Source organism: Phyllostomus hastatus, unplaced genomic scaffold, assembly GCF_019186645.2.
Source record: "Phyllostomus hastatus isolate PE091 unplaced genomic scaffold, TTU_PhHast_1.1 phas_contig_147, whole genome shotgun sequence".
NCBI classification, from domain to species: domain Eukaryota; kingdom Metazoa; phylum Chordata; class Mammalia; order Chiroptera; family Phyllostomidae; genus Phyllostomus; species Phyllostomus hastatus.
Window position 1 is genome coordinate 7,068,729 of NW_025333603.1, and position 23,928 is coordinate 7,092,656.

At 36.3% G+C, this 23,928-nt stretch overlaps 1 protein-coding gene across 3 annotated transcripts in view; it reads left to right on the forward strand.

Annotated features, from left to right (window-relative positions):
• EPS15 (epidermal growth factor receptor pathway substrate 15) overlaps positions 1 to 23,928 on the forward strand; it is a 132,791-nt gene that overhangs the window by 98,171 nt on the left and 10,692 nt on the right. For 2 of the 3 annotated variants that reach the window (XM_045856811.1, XM_045856793.1), the window contains exons 16-21: positions 2,819 to 3,022; positions 4,944 to 5,054; positions 5,285 to 5,375; positions 7,548 to 7,583; positions 8,600 to 8,736; positions 13,414 to 13,483. In XM_045856811.1, coding sequence (XP_045712767.1) covers positions 2,819 to 3,022; positions 4,944 to 5,054; positions 5,285 to 5,375; positions 7,548 to 7,583; positions 8,600 to 8,736; positions 13,414 to 13,483 — 649 coding nt within the window. The remainder of the gene's footprint in view (positions 1 to 2,818; positions 3,023 to 4,943; positions 5,055 to 5,284; positions 5,376 to 7,547; positions 7,584 to 8,599; positions 8,737 to 13,413; positions 13,484 to 23,928) is intronic. The other variant, XM_045856801.1, reaches the window with a different exon arrangement.

Here is a 23,928-nt window from a genome sequence, read left to right on the forward strand (position 1 = left end):
TTTTTGAAAGGGGACTTCTTTCAAAGGAAGGAGCATAAATAAGAAAAGTAGAAAGGACTCAATATTATGAATTATCATTCAGAAAATAAAGCAGTGTTTGTGAGCAAGGAAAATAGCCTCAGTAAAGTGTACTTCCAAGTGTGCCAGAATATGTTTGGTATCTGTGGAAGAAATTATATCGTTGTATCTGATCTCCAAATCTTGAGAATAAACATGCCTATTTCTTACATTTTATTCAGTGGCTTCTGTGCCTTTCCCAAAGAGGGCAGTATATTCCCATGGGTCTGTAAAAATAAAGATATGGTTGTAAACTAGCCTGAGACGTTCCCTGCTCTTTAAAGCTTAAATTATAACTTTCCTGGAAAAAAGGAATAACTGAAGAAAATTTTTCTGACTTGCTGCGTTTTCATCTTTACTTCTTACCTAGTATTTGCAGCAAGAAAAAAACAAAGAACCTCTGACCTTAAATCTATGTATTATACTTATATGATATATATTATTTTTATACAGGTATTTTGAAGGTGTTGTAATAGTTAATTGTGCTTTTCTTATACAATTTATAAAGAGTTTGTTGCGTGACTTACTTTTTTATACCAATTAGGTTTATTTAGAGACTCAAGAAGAACATAGGCTGAGAGAGCCAGGCACAAGAGTGCCTGATTCTGTTCAAGGTTCTACTGATTGTCTCAGAAATAATCATGAGAAGCAAACTATCCTTTTTTAAAACTTTTCTTTTTTAAATTTCTAGAGAGAGGTGAAGGGAGGGAGAGAAGGAGAGAAACATCAGTATGTGGTTGCCTCTCACACGCACCCCCAACTGGGGACCTGGCCTGCAACCCAGGCATGTGCCCTGACTGGGAATCGAACCTGCAACCCTTTGGTTCACAGGCTTACCCTCAATCCACAGAGCCACACTAGCAAGGAAGGAATAAACTGTTATAAATAGAATTATTTAATAAACTAGTGTATCCACTTACTATATCTATATGATAGGTATTATTTTAGTGTTAATGTTATACATTTTTAATGGCAAGGTTGTAATGGATATTAAAATTTTTATCAATAGTCATGATAAAAAAAGTTTTAATGAAATAGAGAATAGAAAACTTCAGACTATATTACATGTAGTAAGGATAAATATTTGTGAAACTTGTTTCACCACTGCATGTACAATATACATGTATGCATAAAATAATATATAAACTATATATAATTACATATCTATATTATATACATGTTTATATTTATGTATACATATACACACAGAGACATCCAAATATATGCATATATATTTACTGAGTTAGGATGTAAAATCTATTTCTTTTTATGGAGTAAAGTAAAAAACAACAGTTTATAAGCCACTGCTCTATAGCACTAGGACTGTACAAGGAACATGTATGCTGTGTGTTACAAATGTGTAGTATCCAGTTTGATGGATATGTTTCCTGATGCCCACCGTTTAAATTTATCAGTACAGTACTTGTGTTCATTAAGTGAACAGACATTTACAGTATGCATCATTGTGCTAGATGTTGGAGATGCAAAGTTGATACCAAAAGGTGTGATCTCTACCCTCAAAGAGCTCAAAGTCTTTTAACTTTTTAAGAGTGTGTGATTAGTAGAAAGTGAATGAAGGGAAAAAAGTTGCTAGAGGAGCGGGAAGTGTGGTGTGCTATCCTGTCCATCATTCACATAGTCCTTTACATTTTACAGAGTTCTAACATACATTTTTGCTTCATATAATAGATGGTTATTACTCCGTCTATTTTGGGTTAAAAAATAGTCCTGGAGAGGTTACTGTAAGATCATCTAACTCGGAGGTGACAGAGCTGGATTTACATTTGTCTTCCAATCCAAAATGGTGTTCTTTCCCCAGGTTAGGACTCTGAATGATCTGTGATAAATGACAGATTTTAAATTGAGCAACTTAAAAACCTTATGGGAGAAAATAAGGCTAAGTAAACAGAGCCTTGATTTATGAAATATCAATTGTTCATTTTTATGTTTGCTAGAAACAAGCATAGCATGGTAATAAATAAAGGGAATTTCAATGTCATTTAAAATATATATATTTTATGAAAAATTAGATTATTTCTTTCTACTAAGAAATATTTTTTGATTCTACCTTCTCAGTTTTTTAAAGATATTTGTAAATTTATTTTTCTTTTTAGATGTTAGTATAAATAAGGATTTTTTTCTTGCCACTGGACCCCAACATGTGTGTATGTGTTAAAATTTATTGACTTCTACCCTCTATCCCAGGAGTATAAAGTCACTTGGATACTGGGATCAAGAAAACTTTTGAGTGCCTTTTATTCAGCACTCAATGGCTTAGATATAGAGACTACTTCCTAGAACTCTAGCCCATTAATAAGAACTCCCAGAGCTCATTTGATTTGTTTTCAATACTGTCTTTCACGGTGGGAGTGTGGATGGCTCCAAAGCCCTCTGCACTCTCCCTCACTTTGTCTCTTCACCACAAAATGTTTCTTGCTCAGCACTTTGCTCTCTGTTTCCCAATACATTGGTCCATCTTTTTTAAATTATACCCTATGAAGGACTGCTAATATGTAGATATTTGAATAAAAAATCTTAGAGCTTTCAAAAGGTATACAAAAGCAAATCCACATGTACTGGAATTTCAAGAGGAGAACTTACTGGGATGAATTAGTGAAATCTCTGAGTCACGCTTCATTCCTAGTGCATTCTCCTTGTGGAAGCAAATTTATCCTTGACCAAGTCTAGGGGTATAGCCAATTTTCTATTGCATGTCTTTTGGTAATAAGTTCTGTTTTGTACTTCTACTTTGTATTGACAGATGCAAATGAAACTGATGGAAATGAAAGAGCTAGAAAACCATAATAATCAACTAAACTGGTGCAGTAGCCCACACAGCATTCTTGTAAATGGCGCTACAGATTATTGCAGCCTCAGCACCAGCAGCAGTGAAACAGCCAACCTGAATGAGCATGCGGACGGCCAGAGCACCCTGGAGTCTGAGCCTATACACCAGGAGTCTCCAGTGAGTGTAATACTTCCATAACCTTCATAGTCAACTTCAGGAAAAAAAATCAGTGTGGATCAAAGTTTTGTTGACATCATGCCTGATATAAATATGTGACCTTGCCTTATCTGAGGAAAAATGAGATTTTATTTTGAGAGTGGGTACTGATCTAACAGTTCTAAGAGTTTTAACAATTTAAAAATATTATTTTAACTGGTCTATTTGTTATCTATCATGTTTTCAAAAACCATAGTTCTATAGATAATAACATTTTTAAAGTTTTTCAATACTCTCACCCAAAGCTGAAAGTAATTCTTTATTTGCTATTGTTGAGGACACTTATTTACCAGTTATTTAGAGAGCACTAATTACGTGCAAGAGTGCCGCTGTGTTCTGTGTGAGAGCTACAGAGACAAAGGACAAGTGAACTCTGCCTTCAGCAGCACACAGTTGGGCAGTGTGACACTGTACGAAAGGGCTTCGACAAAGGAAACATGGGATCTTCAGCTTGGAGGGGTTCAAAGAAGATGTTGTAGGGAAAACTGTACAAGTGACCTTCAAAGTGAGAAGGGGGTTATTAAACAAAGTAGAAGGTGGTACCTTCCTGGAAGAGAAAACAGCATTAGCATCTGTATGAGACAGGAGAAAACAGGCTGCACAGGGTCATGTGGTTTTTGGAGGTTATCTTGTGATGGTGGGGACAGTGTTAGCAGGAGACGCGGCTCTTTCCTGTGGCGCCTGCATTACCTCTGGTACTTGATCAAAATGTAGATGATTGAGCCCCATTCCAAACTTGTTGAGGTAGAGTTTCTATGATGGAACAAGGTACAGTATTTTAAAACAAATGCCCTGGGTGATTGTGTACCTTTATTAAAATGACCACTTTTAGATCAAAAAGGGCCAGAGAGTAAGAAATTTGGATTTATATGGAAGCATTGGGGAATTTATCAAACTACAGTGAGGAGCCATTTAAGAATTTAAGCAAGAAGGGACAGGATTAAATTTACCTTTGAGAAAGTGTGGGAAGTGGATTGGAGAGTGGGACTGGCCATATTAGGAAGACTGTTGGAATGGTCTTTGTGAGGGTTGTTTTAGCCTAAACTTAAGCAGTAACAGGTGGGATGATGAGAATACAAATTTGAGAGGACAGACTTGATGTTATTTAGATGGCACAGTGTTGGACACATTATAGAATATTCTTTTAAGAGTAAAAGGTGAAAATTACTAGGTTATTCTTCAAAGACAAAGGGTGGTATTAAATGGAGATTGCCCATGCCACTTTTTTAAAAATTTATTGATTAGAGAGAGAGAGAGAGAAAGAGAAACATTGATCTGTTGTTCCACTTATTTATGCATTCACTGGTTGCTTCTTGTATGTGCCCTGATCAGGAATTGAACCTGCAATCTTGGCATATCGGGATGATGCTCTAACCAACTGAGCTACCTGGTCAGGATGCCCCTGCCACTTCTTAAGCCTTATTATACACTGGTATAAATCCAGAAAGCAATGGAAAGCCATTGAAGGACTTTTGACCAGAAGGGTTTAAGATTAGATTCACATTTTTGATCTATTACTTTGACTGTTATGAGGAGGATAGAATGAAAGGGCACAAAAGCAGTACTGTAATTTGGACTAGAAATGATATAAATGGATAATAGTGAAAGTGAGTGTAGAAAAGAAGGGAAGAATTGGAGCAAGAGGCAGGAGGTAGATTCAGTAAAACAGGGAGTGTAGCTGAGGAATGACTACAGGGAAGTGGTGAAGACCTGAGTGACTTTGATGATCGGTGATACCATTTTCCAAAGAAATATTATAGAAGAAGTCCTTCAGCATGTATGTTCTGCTTGTCTTTTCTAGTAATTTGTGGTTAATCTTTGTCAGTTTCCTCTGCCAAGTAGACAATACATTGTCAGTCCATGTGGCATTAATATTTTGTAGACAAGAAGTAGTCCTGAAACACTGCCTTCCGGTGTGACTGATGAAGTGGTGACTGCAGCCGTTAATGAAAAAGCCTGTCCTGAATTCAACAGAGACAGTCATTCAAAGGAGGTAAAAATGATTTTACCTATAAATGTTCTTATTGCTGGTTTCCCAAGAAGGGTTATACACTATTTTAGACTAAGGGAAAAGAAAAATGTGTTAAATGAACTTTATGCCACAGAAATATTTGTTGTATTACCATCAGTTGATTTTTCAAAGCATGTTATTTTATTTTAAAATGTTACCTTTTAAAATTTTGGTTCCTAAAACATTTTTTTCTTATTGAAAATTATTTTCAGGAAGATCCATTTACTATAGAATCAAGTTCACTGACAGATCCAGTTGCAGAGACAAACTTGGATTTTTTCCAGTCTGATCCTTTTGTTGGCAGTAAGTATTCTTATTTTCATAATACAGATTTACCAAAAAAAAGCTTTTAAGTATATAAACTGTATAAGAATTAAAGCTTCAATTTTCAGAGCCTACTTGATGTAACAAAAGTAGAGTGGAGAGGAAGGTTTTATATGCTCAGATTTTGGTATTTGTCCTCTTTAGGCAGCTAAATCCGAGGACTAAGCCTTTGATTATGTCTTAGGAACCCATGAATAAGAGTATGTTTCTTCTTCAGAACAGGGATCAAAAGGAGAGGAGATTGAGCACTTTTAAGGCAGCAGCCATTATTTACTGGAAGTGCCCACACCACGCTTTACAACAATGGAAGCTGTAGTGGATAGTAGCCTGACCCCTGCCCTTAAGGTGCCTGCAGTCTTAGTGAAGAAACATAAGTTTAATAAATTAAAATACCTGATTGCTAGGGGGAGGGGGGTGTAAGGAGGTCAAAGTAATATAAAAAAATACAATAAAATACAACCAGAGACACTGAAATAAAGAACAAAGTGATAGTAACCAGAGGGGAGAGGGGAGAGGGATAATGGGGGATAATGGGGGAAGGGCCATCAAGGAACATGTATAAAGGACACATGGACAAAGCCAAAGGGGCAGGTTCGAGGATGGGAGGCAGGGATGGGTGGGGTAGGGGAGTGTGGTACGATGAAAATGGAGACAACTGTACTTGAACAACAATAAAAAATACCAACTTAAAAAAAATAAAAAAATTAACAAAAAATAAAATATCTGATGTCACTGTAAATTATGTTAAATATTACTTGTGCTAAAGCTCTTTTTGCATTTTATTTATTTCTAAATCACCTTGATAGGTCAGTTTATATCAATTTTGAAGATGGGAAACTGAGTCACATATAATAACTTGCTTAGAGTCATGGCATTAATGAGTCTGGATATTAGAACACTTTTTAAAAAAAATCTTATTGAGATATGTAAAAGTGTTAAAAGATATATAAGTTGAACCTTTAAAATATACAATTAAATACTAAAATGGTTTTAGTATATTCACAGAGTTGGATGATCATCACCAAAATCTAATTTTGGAACATTTTTTTTATCACCCCATAAAGCAGTTCTATACCATTAGATAGATAGTCACTTTCTATCCCCCTAAACCCCAGCTCTAGGTGACAACTAATCTACTTTCTGTCTCTGTAGAATTGCATACTTATGTAATTATATTCATAATGTGTGTTCCGTGTCTGGCTTCTTTCACTTAGCACATTTTTAAGGTTTGCTCATCTTGTGTTTTGCAGTATCTCATTGTAGTTTTGATTTGTAGTTTCGTAACAACTAGTGTTTTTGAGCATCTTTCTGTGAGCTTACTGGCTATTTGCATATCTTGTTACTGTTGACTTGTAAGAGTTCTTTACAGTTCTTTACTTGTTCTGAATACAAGTGCTGAATCATAGATTGTATATGATTTGCAAATATTTTCTTGTATTCTTTGTTGTCTTAATTTTGATGAAATCTAATTTATTCATTTTTTGTCACCTATGCTTTTGATGTCATATCTAAGATCCAAAGTCTTAAAGATTGCTCTTATGTTTTCTTGTAAGAATTTTCTAGTTTTAGTTGTTACATTTACGTCTTTGATCAATTTTCAATTAATTTTAGCATATAGTGTGTGATAGGGGTCCAACCTCATTCTTTTGCATGTGGATGTCCAGTTGTCCCAGCATCGTTTGTTGAAAAGACTGTCCTTTCCCCGTTTAATGTCTTGGTGCTCTTGTCAAGAATCAAATGATCATAAATGTAAGGGTTTATTTCTGGGCCTAATTCTAGATGAAATTTGTTTTTTGCCTCAGTGAAGCTCAGTGTCTATTTTTGAAGGTAATACCCCTTCCATATGTTGTGAAGGGTAGAGATTTTGTTAGTAAAATTCTTGCTCTTGTGCCGGTCTTATGAAGTAAGTATAGCTGGCTGTAACTCAGATTTGCCTTTTTGATGAGGTGTGTTGCTGCTCTGCCTTTACTCTTTATTATTTTAAAATTTCCTAAAGGTGGATGACATTTATTGTTAGCTACTTTGAGGCAGAGTTAATGAAACAAGTTTTGCTTTAAGAACCTTTGCTTTTGTTTTAAAGTTACCTTTAAGTAATGGTGCCACAATAGTAAATATTATTATTTTGATTTCTGCTTATTTATTTTATCACAGGTGATCCTTTCAAGGATGATCCTTTTGGGAAAATTGGTCAGTATATTATTGAGGTCCATCTTAGCTTTAATTTAATTGTAAGTTTATGTTGTATTTAGGAATGAGAGGTCACAGTTGGGTAGTTATAGTAAATGGACTTGTTATAGGAAATAGACTTCTTTTTTATTTAGTTTGAAACAGATCTGAGGTCCCTCTAAGATGTTGTATGTGCCCAGCATTCTCAGAGAGAAAAGTGGTAGATTCTTGTGAATTTACTTAACTGTTAGCTTTACTTTTTAAAAAATGACATTAGTGTTTATACTTAGATGCTTTTAGTAATATTTACACTGATTTCTCCTTACTAGTCAAGGATTAGGTGAGTATAAGAAGTTATACTACTACAGGGTTTAGAACTTTTGTTTTTCTAAGATTGCAGTCTATTCCAATGAATGGAGGAAAAGGAAACATTTAAAGAATTACTTAAAGTTAGGCTTTCTAAGATTTTTGCATTGGAATAAAGCAAATCTTTTGTTCCATTTAGCTATGCTTTACAAAGCTGTTCCGAACTATTGGCTGTTACCTTTGAGCTCAGAGGAAGAAATACATTTAAAAGTTTTTGTTGTTGTTATCTTTAGTTAACAATAGCATAGAATAAGGGTCTTAAAATGAGATCCTTTGAAATTATATGCTAATTTAAAAAAATAAGTGTTTTAGATGAAAGCCTGTTTGATTAAAATCATAACAAAATTTGTGGTACTGCCTCCCCAGTTAAAACCTGCTTAGAGGTATTATGAAACCTAGCATGCAGGGAACATTTGTGTAGTTAAGTGTTGGGAATCGGTGTCCTTTGGGCGAATGGTGAACTAGTAGGAAAGAATGTTAATTAAAGCTGTTTAACTAGACGGAACTGTTTACACTTTTTTAAAGATCAGGAGAAATAATAGAAAGTATCTAACTTAGATTCTTCAGGAACTCAGAATGTCTTTTTATCACTGCAGTTGTCATGCCTTCAGGTGACAGGAACTCCAGTGTATTAGATTTTAATCTCTCATGTTTGTGCTGTATTTTCTTAGATCCATTTGGAGGTGATCCTTTCAAAGGCTCAGATCCATTTGCATCTGACTGTTTCTTCAAGCAGCCTTCTGCTGATCCTTTTGCCACCTGCAGCACCGACCCTTTCAGTGCAGCCAGCAATAGCAGTAACACATCGGTAAGTGAGGGGGTAAAACTGTTAAATGGGTAACAAGTGTTCTAAGTGAGTTTCTGGAAATAAATGGTGACAAAAGAACCCTATTTTAGGTTACTTCTGATGGGCCATATAAAATTTTTAGTCTCTCTTAACCCAATTAGGTTTTGGTTCAGAGCAGTATTTCACAGCTTGATCACCTATGGGCATTAACTAGAATAACTTTATGCCATCCAAAACTCAAGTCTACTTTTCAAAGGACCAAATATTGTCCCATTGGAGATATTAAAATAAATTATTAGAAATACATATACCAATTTTAAGTAAAGGATTTCAGAAATGTTAGATATGCATTATTGAAATAATGAAAACCAATTTAAAGGGAAAAACATTGATGTTTTAGAAAAATAAAATCATTTATGTTATTGTATAGACACATCTAGAATGTTAATCTTGTACAGAAGTTCAAATTCCCACTAAATGTCAGGCTCTTGAGAACATGTATAGTACAACAATCACCATTTAATAACCACACACTATGTGATCAGCTACTTCTCATGTGCTTTACATTCATTGTTCCTAATCTTCACATCAACCTTGCAAAGCAGGCATTGGTGTTTCTATTTTAACAGTGGGAACACTGGAACCCAGAAAATGAACATAACCAAGTTCACCAGCCAAGTGCTTTATCGTCTGGAGGCTTTAAAAACAAAATCTTTATATCATGGGTATTTAAACATATTCAAAAGAGTAATACAATAAAATATTCTAACATACTTTCATGTGTCTGTCATCCAGTTTTAATAATTATGAATAATTTTAGATTCTTTTAAAATTTTTGTTTGGAGGCTTATTTTTTGAGGCAGAATTGTCATGTTTATAAGTAAACCAGACACAGAAAGGATCAGTTGAATGACAGGCATTTGAAACAAAAATTTTGTCTTTAATACTCTTAGATTAAGAATACTTCCTTTGCCCTGGCTGGTGTGGCTCAGTGGACTGAGTGCTGGCCTGTGAACCAAAAGATTGCTGGTTCGATTCCTGGTCAGGGCACAGGCCTGTGTTGCAGGCCTGGTCCCCAGTTGGAGGCATGCGAAAAACAACCACTTGATGTTTCTCTCCCTGTCTTTCTTCCTACCTCACCCTCTCTCTAAAAATAAATAAATTAAGTTTTAAGAAAAGAATACTTCCTTGGGGGGAAAAATGTCAACCTTATAGATACAGACTGTAGTATGGTGATAACTAAAGGGAAGGTAGGGGAAGCAGGGGTAAAGGGGAGACTTTACTTTGGGTGGTGAACACATAATACAGTATTCAGGTGGTGTATTATAGAATTGTACACTTGAAAGCTTTATTAATTTTATTAACCAATGTCTCCCCAATAAATTCAGTTAAAAAACTTTTTTAAAGAATATTTTTTTAAAAAGGTAATAGATTTTGGTATTCTTGAATATCTTCCTTACTGTCTTTGGTAAGGAGCTACTTGGCCAGGAACTGGTATTTTCCATTGATGTAAAACTGAGCAAATGCTTCCGTAACTGAATATTTGTGGTTTCCACAGGCCACTGGATACTGTGTTTTCCTACAGTGCATAGTTTGCAGTGTAGACCCATTTGCCAAATTCTTCGTAAATTGGCTGCAACCTGAATTCTTTTCGCTCACCTTATTCTACCCTCTCATTCTTCACTTGTATCATTCAAAGAGCAAGAAAACCAAATCAGCTCTTTCTAATTTAAAAATAAAAAAGTCTCCTGTTCCTCTACACTAGTGAAATTTTTCTGCCATTTGTTCTAGTTACTTTTTCTTTTTTCTCCCCGGTTTTCGAAAGCAACTTGCCCTTGCTGACAACTCTTAATTTCTCCATTAAAAGCAAAACAAAACAACCAATTGGCAATATAAGAGTAGCTGTTTATCTAATCTTTTGTATGTGCCAGGCATGGTGCTGAGTAAGCTCTTTTCATGTTACTTCATTTAATCTTCACAATAATCCTAAGAACTTCATGTTATTATCTTCATGTTTAAGATAAAGTAAATGAGCCCTAGCTGGTCTGGCTCAGTGGATTGAGTGCCGGCCTACAGACAGAAGCTGGTTCAGTTCCCAGTCAGGGCACATGCCTGGGTTGTGGGCCAGGTCCCCAGTAGGGGGCACATGAGAGGCAAACACACATTGATGTTTCTCCCCTCTCTTTCTCCCTCCCTTCTCCTCTCTCTAAAAATAAATAAATAAAATCTTTAAAAATAAAAAAGATAAAGTAAATGAGGCTTAGGTTAAGTAGTAATAGCTTAGTAAATGATGGAACTGAATTCAAACCTTGATCAAAAATCTTTAAGGTCTTTTCCACTATAGCCTAAAATTGAACTTCATTTCTTTGTAGTTTCAAAACTCTTGATTTTGTAATCTTACTTAAAAAACAAACAAACAAACAAACAAACAAACAAAAAACCCAGGCCTCTGATTATGCCTCCAGTCCTGAGTCTCTCCCCAAAAGTCTTTCCTATTCCCTCAAGGATGGTCTCTATTTTCAAAGGGACATAATTTTAAAACCAAACCAGAATAAACAAACAACTGCCACTTCCTACTGCCCTAGCCTGGTGTGTGGTAGCATTGTGTAGGTGCTGAGTCCTGCTGCCAAAGTGGGGAGTGGACGGCTGATACAGGAGAGAGAATTTCAGTAAGTTAGGTGACCTTTTTTGAGGATTTGGGAACATGAATTTTAGTTATGAAAATTTTTTGTACGAAATTGCCTAATTATCAAACTGAGCATAACATAAAGAGTTTTGTGACCACTTATTCCTGGGCTACACATCCATTTTCTTCCCTTGTTCTCCCAGTGGCATTTTCAAGTGGTCGCACAGTGTGTTTGATGAAGGACTAGAACTTCAAACTGACGTGCATGCAGGCATGTTTTTTCTATTTCTCTCTGTAATTGTACACAAAACTTGTAAGCTGTTGTTAAAAACCTGACCTGCTTGTTTTTCCTTCCCTCAAAGTCAAGATAAGAAGCAATTAATAGTTGGTGACTTAAGTTATCGTGTGAGTAACTGTCTCTCACACCAATATTAGGAACCTTGGAAAGTCATTTACTATACAGGTCAGCTTTTTTTCTTCGATTGCTGTTTATTTATTCAGCAGATGTAATCAGAGTATAAGCTAGTGTGCTAGTTTCTATATAATATCATTGGCATCAGTTAAAATAAGAACTATCATTTTCAGTTCCAAAACTTCATTAGTATGAATTCTTTCTGCCCAGAGTTTTAATGGATCCTCTTTTTAAAAGAGAGAATATAATTCTCAGGATTGCTTTTCCCTTTTCAAATACATTTGTTTTACTTGGGAATTTATAAATTGAGCTCTGCATTGTTCTTTGGCATTCAATTATAATATCCAATTTCCTTTTTTTAAAAGAGATTTTATTTATTTATTTTAGACAGAGGGGAAGGGAGGGAGAGGAAGAGAAGCATCAATGTTTGGTTGCCTTTGGAGCACCCCCTACTGGGGACCTGGACTGCAACCCAGGCATGTGCCCTGACTGGGATTTGAACAGGAGGCCATTTGGTTTGCAGGCTGGTGCTCAATTCACTGGGCCACACTAGCAAGGTCTCCAATTTCTTGATGATTGGAAATAGATGAGTAGGAGATAAGTATTGCAAAACTCTTTCCATGCCCCTCTCACTTGTCTGCCAAGGCTTTTGGATGGCCTCTTACAAATATGCCAGAAAGAAAAAGTTCAGTTGTCTCCCTAAAGAGACAATCTGTTTGACTGTGATTGAAAACTATAGGAGACAACTGGCTTCTCACTCTTTGCAGCTACTCACTCTTAAAACACAATCCAGAGTTTTAAATACATGGCTTATTTGAAAGTGGCAGGATCTTTTTAGCAGGAATCTCCCTCTCTCTCTCTCTCTCTCTGCCCTCTGCTCCCCTCCCTCCTTTCCTCCACCCCGTGCACAAGTACATGTTTTCTTTAAGGAGAATGCTAAATTGTTTTTAGATAACAAATAGAAAATGGAAATGTAGCATTTTCTGATGTTAAGTACTACAATATGTAAGAGTTAAAGTAGTATGTATCCTAAATGCAACATGTCATCCTGGAATAGGAAAAGCACATTAATGGAAAAACTGGTTGAAGTCCAAATTAAGTCTATAGCTTTGTACTAGTATTAATTCTGCAGTTTAATAGCTGTGCCATGATTATATAAGATACTAATGTTAGAGAAAGCTGAGTGGAGGATGTATGGGAAATCTCTGTATTATCTTTACAGCTGTTCTAGAAATCTAAAATTAGTTTCAAAATAAAAAAGTTAAAATAGTGTGCATCTATACCAGTAGCAAAATTATGAAGAAAAAAGAAATAAATACTACAAAAGTCAAGATGATAATTACCTCTGCATAGGAGGGATGGGGTGGGGATCGGAGAGAAGCACGTGAGGACTTTCTGCGGTGTTGGCAATTTTGTGGGAGGTGATTATGTATGTGTTCACTTGATACTTATTTGTTAAACTGCACATAATCTTTCATGCAGTTTTGTGTATGATTTTGATTTAATAAGATTGCAAATTAGTAGGGGGAAACATTGTTCCTAATGACTTATATTCCTTAATGAATCAGAGTCTGTAAAGAATATTTTCTTTGTTATGGCAATGAGGTTTCAGCTATGAAATGTTGCCTCACTCAGTCATGGTTTTGTGTAATTTGTTTAGGTAGAAACACTGAAATACAATGATCCTTTTGCTCCTGGTGGCACAGTTGTTGTTGCAGCTAGTGACTCAGGTAAACCAATTTCTTTGAACAGTAAACATTACCCTTTTCTTTTAAGTTTCTTTTCTTCGGCCTCCAAATGTATTTGTCCTATTTACATATGCTTGGCTTTAAAATTATTGCCTAGTTACATCCAGTTGTAAACTACAACTACTAATAACAATGATGACAAGTGACAAGTATCACTTTCTACTTTTCTTATTTATTATTTCATTTATTGTTCATGTTGAAGATCTTCCTAGAATATGTACTGTAGCCAGTATCAATATAAACCAGTAATTTTTTTTCATATAAAACCAGTGTAGCTTTGCACTTTCAAAGTCAGCATTGACTCTTACAGATCTTGTCCTAAATTTAAAAATTAGTGGTTTCCAGTAAGTTACGGTAATAGCTTTCGAAATAGTGGATGGGTCCTGTAATAATATAGAGAAAAGCTAAATGTTATTATAGCATCCAGTTCTCATGCTTTTTTATCGTATCTAATTTTCCATTTATCCTTTTAATAACCTTTAAGTAATATTCCTATTTAAAGATCAGGAAACTGAGGACCAGAATATCAAGTAACTTAATCAAGGTTCTACAGCTTACTGGAGTTGAGCCAAGTGAAGCCTAGATTTAAATCTAGGTCTGACAGAATCTAAAAGCTTTCTTAACTAACTCTGCTTCTTTCTCACTATTCATTTAAAAATAAAACAGACCAGCTATTATGTAGGAGAGCTGGGAATTAGAGGGAAGTAAACTGAAACAAGTAAATATTTCAATATCATGCTGAAAGTAGAATGCCTTATTTTTCAGATGGAAATAGAGTAAGTTATTCAGTACACAAATTTCTTGATTGTGACAAATTGAGTATTGTGAGCATAGAGAAAGAAAGTAGAATTGCCTTCACAATTTGGATTTCTTGTACTTTACAAATTGTAACAAGATGGGATTTATTAACACTGTGCTGTTTATTTATAGGTTGAAATTTGACTTACAGCCTGAGTAGCAAGAAGAGGAATGTAAAAAGCAGATGTGTAGAAAACAAGATTTAATGTAGTACAGAATATTGATTTAATCCAAAATTTAGAATGACAGCAAATATGATTTCTAAAAGGCTTATTGTAGTAACAGTGGTTAAATTATGTATTTGTGTAAATACGTGTACTCTTTTAGGCTCTCCTTGTTGAACTGGTGAATTAATATAGTGCTAGGGATATAATATAATTAGAAAGGATAACATAAGAAAATAAAATGAAAGCTCTCAGTTGCCTACATTAAGGAATGGGAAGTGCCATGAGAGTTCATTAAAACTGCAAAAATTTAGAGGAAAGAGCTTACCTCCACTTAGTCTAAATCATGAATGATTTTTAAAGCAGAAGGTGGCTTTTATGGTATGCCTTGAAAGAATGGGCTAGGATTTTGAATAAGTAGTTATGGAAAGAGACTGTGTAAAGCAGAGAGAGTAACCTGAGCAAGGAATGGAGGCAGGACACACAGGGCACGTTCAAGGAGAAAACGGACATTTTGATAAAGCTTATGTTGCGGAGAGGAATGAACAGTCAGGCTCAGTCTGTAGGTGGTAGACTGCAGTCTTACTGTAGAAGGTTTCTGTTGCCTTTGTTCATCTTCTTCAGTTCCAGTTTCTGGCTTATTTCCGGTAAAGTGGTAGAATAAATATCACTGGGAGGGAGCTAAGATTTATTCTCGTTAATCATAACGACACCATTTATTGAGCACTTGCATAAGTCTAGCACTCCATTGCTGCTTTTCCATACGTGGTCTCATTCAATTTTCATACATGGAGCTGTTTCGCAGGGTTAAAGAAGGAGTAATAGATGGACCCAGTGGGTCCATCTGAGGTCTCTGGTTTTCCACTGACCTCTTTGGTCATTCCTTGTGTCTCCTTTGCTGATTCTCTCTATCAGTACGCTGGTTTATAGCTCTAGCCACATCTTTTTTCCTGAACTCTGGACTCATATACCCACCTATCTGTTCACATCTCCACTTAAATGATCTGCTAGATATATCTAACACAACATGTCTAATAACACTGAACTCCTCATCTTCCTTCTCCGACCTGCTTCTCTTAAAGCTTTCTCCATCTTAATTCATGGTTATTTCATCTTTAATATTGCTAAGACCTGAAATATCAAAGTCACCTGTGGTTCTTCTTTTTCTATCATTCTATCCCTAGCTGTAAGGAAATCTGTCTCTGTCTTCAAGTTATATCCAGTAAAAGCCTTACAGTGGCCTGTAACTTTCTAATAATTTCTTTAATGAGCACGCTCTTGACTTACTCTGCTCCAGCCACAGTGTCCTCTGTGCTGTTGCTCAAACAACGGGCTGGTGTTCCTTAGGCTCTTTGCTCTTACCTTATCCCTATTCCTGGGCTGATCTTTCTTCATCTCTCCACACGATGTGCTCCATTCCCTCTAACAAATCTTCACCAAACTGTCACTCCAGTGAGGCTTATTCACCCTATTTAACATTTACAGCTACCACCACCCATCCCAGCAATCCTGCCTTACAATTACTCTACTCTTTCTTCGTTCATTACAGCTAATTACTTTACAGCATACAGTACAAATTACTTTGTTTTTCTTTCATCTATCTTCTTCTTCCACTAATTTTTAAGTTCCTTAGGAACCTGGATCTTTGTATTCACTGATGTAATCCAAGAACATTAAACCATGCCTGGGCACATAATATTACTTAATGAATGGATGAATAAATTTCTCTCCTCACAGAGCATATGACAGTAGCCCAGTGAGTGAAAATCTTGAGGATGGGGTATATTGTTTATGTTGTTCTGATAAGTGGGTTGTTAAAAATAATGTGGTAAAATATATATAACATAGCATTTACCACTTTAAACATTTTTAAGTGTAAGATTCAGTGGTATTACATACATTCACATTGTTGTGCAACCATCACACCCACCCATCTCAAGAACTTGTTTTATCTTCATAACCTGAAACTCTACACTCGTCAAAGAAAAGTTCCCCATTATTCCTTCTGCTAGGCTCTGGCAACTACCATTTATTTACTTTCTGTATTTACTTACTTCACATTTATTTATGAATCTGACTACTGTAGGTACCTCATATAAGTGGAATCATACAGTATTCATCTTTTTTTAATTTTACTAACCGTGATGTCTTAAAAGTTCATCTGTGTTGTAGCACGTGTCAGAATTTCCTTTCTTTTTAAGACCAAATAATATTTTATTGTATGTCCATACCACATTTTGTTTATCCATTTATACTTCCATAGACACTTGGGTTGCTTCCACATTTTGGCTATTAGGAATAATGCTGCCCTTCATATTAGTATACAAGTATCTATTTAAGTCTCTGGTTTCAATTCTTTCGGGTATATATCCAAAAGTGAAATTGCTGGATCATATGGTAATTCTATTTTTTTTTTTTCATTTTTCCAGAGACTATCATAATGTTGTTCATAGTAGCTATACCATTTTAATTAAAAAATAATAATTCTAGAGAAGGGAAGGGAGGGAGAAAGAGAGGAAGACAAACATCGATGTGAGAGAGAAACATCAATCAGCTGCCTCTCATAAGCACCCTGACTGGGAATGAACCCGCAACCTTTTGCTTTGAGGGAGGATGCCCATCCATCTGAAGCCGCACCAGTCAGGGCAGCAGCTGTACCATTTTACATTCCAAGGGTTCCAATTTTTCTACATCCTCACCAATACTTATCACTTTCTGGTTTTTTGGTAATAGCCATCCTGAAGGGTATCAAGTATCATCTCACTGATTTGATTTACATTTCCCTAATGATTAGTGATGTCGAGAGCATCTTTTCATGTGCTTGCTTATTGGCCATTTAGATACCTTCTTTGAAGAAATGTCTATTCAAGTACTTTGTCCATTTTTCATATTGGTTGTTTATTGTTACTGAGTTGTAGGAATTCTTTATATATTCTGGATTTAACTCCTTATGAAACATATGATTTGCAGATATTTTCTCCATTCCATTGGTTGCCTTTTCATTGTGTTGATACTGTCCATTGGTGCACAAAACTTTTACATTTTGATGTAGTTCACTGTATCTACTCTGTTACCTGTGTCACATGCAAGAAAGTATAGCTGTATATATCATGTAGCTTTCCCCTATGTGTTCTTCCAAGAGTTTTATAGTTTTAAATCTTACATTCAAGTCCTTGATCCGTTTTTTAATAGTTTGTTTTTTATCATACTTTTTTATTACTTTTTATTCCCCTTATATTCTCTCTCACTTCTACCCCCCATGATCCGTTTTGAGTTAAATTTTGTATATGTTTTAAGGTAAGATTCCAACTTCATTCCTTTTTCATGTGACCATCTAGTTTTCCCAACACCATCTATTGAAAGGACTTGCTCTTTCTGCACTGAGTGGTTTGGCATCCTTGCAGAACATAATTTGACTATATATGCAAGGGTTTGTTTCTGGGCTTTCTAGCCTGTGTTGGTGGTCTAAATGTCTGATGCCAGTACCACACTGTTTGATCACTGTAACTTTGTAATATGTTTTGAAAAAAGGAAGTTTGAGGCCTATATTATTTTTCAAAATTGTTTTGGTTATTCAGGGTTCCTAGAGATTCCATATGAATTTTAGAATGAGTTTTCTATTTCTGCAAGAAATGTCATTGGGATTTTCATAGAGAATGCATTCAGTCTGTAGATTGCTTTGGATAGTATTAAAAATCTTATCAATATTAAGTCTTCTAATCCATGAACGTGGGCTGTCTTTCCATTTACTTGTTCTTTACTTACAGAATGTTTTATAATTGTCAATGCTTGAGTCTGCCTTGGTTAAGTTAATTCCTAAGTATTTTATTCTTTTTGATGCTATTTCAAATGAAATTATTTTCTTTCTTTTTTCTTTTTAATTCTCACCCAAGGATATGCTTCTTGATTTTAGAGCTGGGAGAGAGAGAGAGAAACATTGATGTGTGAGAGAAACATCAAATCAGTTGCCTTCCCATGGGAATCGAACCCACAACCTTATGGCATATCGTTCAGTGCTCCAGTGAACTGAGCCACCTGGCCAGGGCCGAAATTATTTTCTTAATTTCCTTTTCAGATTGTTTATCATTAGTATATAGAAATCTTACTGGTTTTTGTGTATTGATTTTTATGTCTTACTACTTGCTGAATTCATTTGTTCTAAATAGGTTTTTTTGTGGAATCCTTAGTTTTCTACATCTAAGATCATGTCTTCTGCAAACACAGATAATTTTACTTGTTCTGTTACAATTGGGTGCTCTTTTTGAACTTGCCTAATTACTCTAGTTAGGACTTCTATATTGACATACAAGTCACAGTATGCTAGGAAGCACAGAGTCACAAACAAGATCAACTCAAACAGACCCACACCAAAATACATAGTTAAAATACAGAACATTAAGGACAAAGATGAATCTTAAAAGCAGCAGGAGAAAAACAGTTAATTACCTACAAGGGAGCTGCCATAAGACTATGAGCTGATTTCTCAAAAGAAACTTTGCAGGCCAGAAAGGATTGGCAAGAAATATTCAAAGTGATGAAAAGCAAGGACCTACAACTAAGATTACTTTATCCAGCAACGCTTCATTTAGAATCGAAGGACAGATAGAGAGCTTCCCAGAAAAGAAAAAGTTAAAGTTCATCACTACCAAACAGTATTACTTGAATTATGAAAAGGTCTTCTTTAAGAAGAAGGAAAAAAGATAGAAAATATGAACAAGAAAATGGCAATAAATACATATCTTTCAACAATTGAATCTAAAAAAACAAAATAAAGAAGCAGAACAGAAACACTCACAGACACAGAGAATATTTTGAGGGTTGCTAGATGGGAGACAGGTTGGGGGAATGGGTGAAAAAGGTGAAAAGATTAAGAAGTACAGATTGGTTGTTACAGAATAGCCATGGGGATGTGAAGTACATCATAGGAAATATGTAGTCAGTAATATTCTGATAACTGTGTATGGTGTCAGATAGATGTGAGATTTATTGGGATGTTCACTTAGTAAGTTATACAACATCTAACCACTGGGGTGTACATCTGAAATTAATATAATATTATATGTCAGCTGTTATTGAAAAATAAAAAATGATTTAAATAAATTTAAAAAAAGAACTATAAGCTTTAAAAATAAAAACATAAGTGTAAATTTTTGTTCTTAAAAATTAAATGCTAGCCCTGGCTAGTGTGGCTCAGTGGATTGAACACCAGCATGCAAACCAAAGGGTGGCTAGTTCGATTCCCAGTCAGGACACATGCCTGGGTTGTGGGCCAGGTCCCCAGTGAGGGACACATGAAAGGCAACCACACATTGATGTTTCTCTCCCTCTCTTTCTCCTTCTCTTCCACTCTTTCTAAAAATAAAAAAAAATTAAATGATAAATTACTGCACTCTACCTCTATAGTAGGCATGACATATAGGAGGACATTAAAAATTTTTAATATTTTGCTTCACATTAGAGTCTTTTTAGCATTTCCTACTGATGGGTAGACACATTACAGACCTAAGAAAAAACAGAAGCAAGAAAATTCAGGTTACTTAGTTTCTACATATACTTTATTTCAACTTGTAAAAGTTCTTTTGCCACTTCATTATAAATGAGATTAGTTTTGTCAGAAAATTTTTTGCATAGGATATTTTACTAACTCCTGACTGAGAAAATGCAGTCTTTCCAACTCTTTTTTTTTTTTTTTTAAGATTTTATTTATTTTAGATAGAGGGGAAGGGAGGGAGAAAGAGAGGGAGAGAAACATCAGTGTGTGGTTGCCTCTCGAGTGCCCCTTACTGGGGACCTGACCTGGCGTGCCACCCAGACATATGTCCTGACTGGGAATTGAACTGGTGACCCTTTGGTTTGCAGGCCGGTGCTCAATCCACTGAGCCACACCAGCCAGGGCCCAACTCTTAATTAAAGTTTTACAACATCCTAAAAAAAAAAAGCTTTACAATATCCTGAATAGTGAACAGTGAGTAGAAGGGAACTTGTGGCATCCCCAGAACGTCTTTGGCTCCAGCAGTAATAAAATTCAGAGTAGGTAGGTCTTTGTTTTTACAGGCAATGACTCAGGCTGAAAACACAGATGTTCATATATTTTATGATTTTTAGCTTCTGCTTTCTTTCATGTTCTTTAGTTTTTTTTTTTTTCATTTCCGCAAGCCACAGTCCATGACTTTCTCCTCCAAGGCCACTTAATTTTTGAATGGAAAAATGTGTATGCATGCCCTGACTGATGTGTCTCGGTTGGACATTGTCCCACAAAGTGAAAAGTTGCTTGTTTGATTCCTGGTCAGGGCACATGCCTGAGTTGCAGGGTTGGTCCCATTTTGCGGTCTGTGTGGGAGCTAACCGGTCAGTGTTTCTCTCTCACATTGGATATTCATTTTCCTCTCTAAAAGTAAATAAATAAATAAATTTTAAAAAAAGGAAAGAAAAAAAGAAAAGCTCTGACTGATGTGGCTCAGTGGGTTGGATATTGCCCTGCAGACTGAGTGGTCACAGGTTTGATTCCCACTCAGGGCACATAGCTGGGTTGTGAGCTGGGTCTCTGGCCTGGTCGGGGGCATGCACAGGCAACCAAGAGATGTTTCTCTGTCTGTCTCCCTACCTTCCCTTCTCTCTAAAAATAAATAAATCTATAAAGAGTTGTTTTAAAAAGTCAAAAGAAATGTGTGCACATGAGCAGGTGTGTGTGGTGTGTGTATCTCTCTTCCCCTACCTCCTTTCTGTCCACCAGTAAAAGAAAGTAAAATCTTTCTCTTGAAGTCTTCTTTGCCTCTTTCTCATAAACGTAGATGTTGCCTCTCCTTTGCTGTCTCTGAATTTTAACACTTACTGTGTAGCAGTGGTGCGTGTGTGTATCACTTAGTTAAAGTTCCTTGAAGGCAGGTGTCATGCCTTATTCCCCTCTGAATCCTTAGTACCAAGCCTTGAACATAATAGATGCTTAGTAAATGTGAGTCAAGGAATGTGTGAATGAATTGGGGACCAGCTTGAGAAAGTGGATCCCTTATTAATGACAAGTGTCTACACCTCAGGTTATTCATGAGGATCTGTTGAAGTTTTTCAGTGAGCTTGAGCTTGATTATCTTGTGGGCCATAAACGGGTCGTGGAGAGAGGGGAAGATTTCTTGCTCCTCCCAGGATTCTCTGGTAGACAGCTGTTCTATGGGATTTATTTGTGAGCCTTAAAACGAGTTTCCCTTTTTCCTTGTTGGTAATCTGGTTAAATAGGTGGTTTATATCCTCCTTTTAAAAATTTTTAAAGTATTTTCAACAATATGAGTTCCGTCTTATTTGCCAGACCTTGTTCTCGGCCTTGAAGATCCAGAGGTCAACAAAACAAGAGTTCCTCTCTTTAATAGAACTTATATGTGATAAGTTAGGTACTGGTGAATGCTATAAATCAAATCAGGGTAACAGGATAAAATGTGGTATGCCTAAAGTGTAGCTTTATCCATCATACATTACAAAAAAGCATGTCAGCATAGTATGATCTCAAATATGTAATGAAAAAATACGAGGATAAAAAGCTGTTACAGAAGTATGCTAAAATACTGGTACAGGTTATTTCTGGAAATGACATTATAGATGACATTTTTTATTATGCTTTTATGTATTTTTCCAGAGTGTTCATTACCTCTACTCTTACAGAGAAGAGGGGGTTAGTGAGGCCACATTTGCATTTTAAGACTGATTCTGCGGGCCCACAGACCCTGGGTGCATCAGTAGGTAGTAAGCCACCTGCTGAGTTCCTTACTGTGTTATTTTTGGGACTCCTCAGCAGGTGTCTCACACATACTCTAAATGAGTTCACACTCAGTGACTCCTTCCAATGTCTGAGCAGGCCTCTGCTTCCTATCAGTCATGATCAATATCAGAGAAGGTGGTAGCCAAAGTCTTACTAATTCCCCAATTTGGGGAAAAAAAATGTATTCTTTCAGGATACATTTCTCTGTGTTTTTGGCCAATGCTGAATGTTTAATTTACTTCAATGAAGAAATTGTAGAAAAACTCTTGTTCGCTACAGCAGCATATGGTTCATACATAAATGTCATGTTTTTTATTCATTTATTTCACAGTGTACACTTTTTGTCAAAATTTCAGTCAGACCTGACCTAACTCAGCACTGTTGCCACACATGCACTAGGACTTCCTGTGAAAGCTCTGGGACGGTGGCAGAGGAAAAGCAGGAAGCAGGTTCCTCAGTCCCTCCAGCGAAGTGAGCCCAACTCCTTTGCCCTCGCCACCTGTCCGCCAGTCAGCAGTGCATCTGCACCCTGATGGTGCCGCAGCTGCAATGGTGTCAGGAAAAACAGGAAGAGGAGGAGAAAGCAGGGAAGGCCTGAAACAGCACCCATGACTAGGCTGGGCCTCAGGCTCTCGGGCTCAGCAGATATGTAACAATAGTAAAGCATCTTTCATAGCCGAAACTGTAGGATTTCCTGTAACTCTAGACTTCCCACATCCTCTTCAGGCTCTGAGTCGTTGTGTACCCCTGGAGGACTAACTCTGTGCTTCTACGCACCTCTCTGTACTTCCTCCACCCCATGACTGTCTGTGACAGAGCAAACAAAAAATAATACACAGGGTGGGCAAAATGAGGTTTACAGTTGTAATACAAATAAGTAATATAATAGTACACGAATAAACTCTGTTTTATGTACTCCCCACTGTAAACCCACTTTTGCCTACCCCTGTATACCTCCCTTGCCTCTCTCCTGTTTATGTCCATGGTATACTCATTTTTAGGGTAAGGGCACACTTTACACATTTAAATGGTCGGTGGGCACTGTCATTCTAAAACTGATTTGATGTAGACATGAAGAGTTGAGGAAGGACAAGGAGACTTTTTCTGCACTTCTTAGCTTGCTGTGTCTTACCCTCTCTTTCGCAGGTCTCTTCCCCCCGCAACTACCTTTCTTTCTTTGTACTTGCCTGTATCAAGCAGCAATTCCTATAAACATTCTTTGACTTTATTGGTAGAACTTACGCCTGAACAGGTGAAACCTATGTCAAAGCAGATCAGTTCATTCCTACCAGAAATGTTAGTCCATGTGATAGGTGCACTGGGATGGAACAGGTAATTTCTCATGCATGTGGAGCACGGGTTAAACCATTGCTTTTGCAATTATTGCGCTTTCTGCCTGAAATAGCTTTCTCCCACCTTCATCGATCTGGCAGATCCCATCCCTTATTTAAAAGGCCTAGCTCAGATGTAGTGTCTTCTTTGATACTTTTCCTAATTCTCCCAGACAGGTAGTGACTCCAACAATAGGTTTTTCATAACCCCAAATAGCTCATTTAAGATTGTTTTATTATGGTTTGCTTACATGTTTCTCACTGGACAGTGAGTTCTAGTGAAGTTCTCTGGCTTCCCCATTTCCTATACTATTCTTAACCTCCCCCTGTCTATTTTGTACCTACCATTTATGTTTCTTATTCCCTGTACCTTTTCCCCCATTCTCC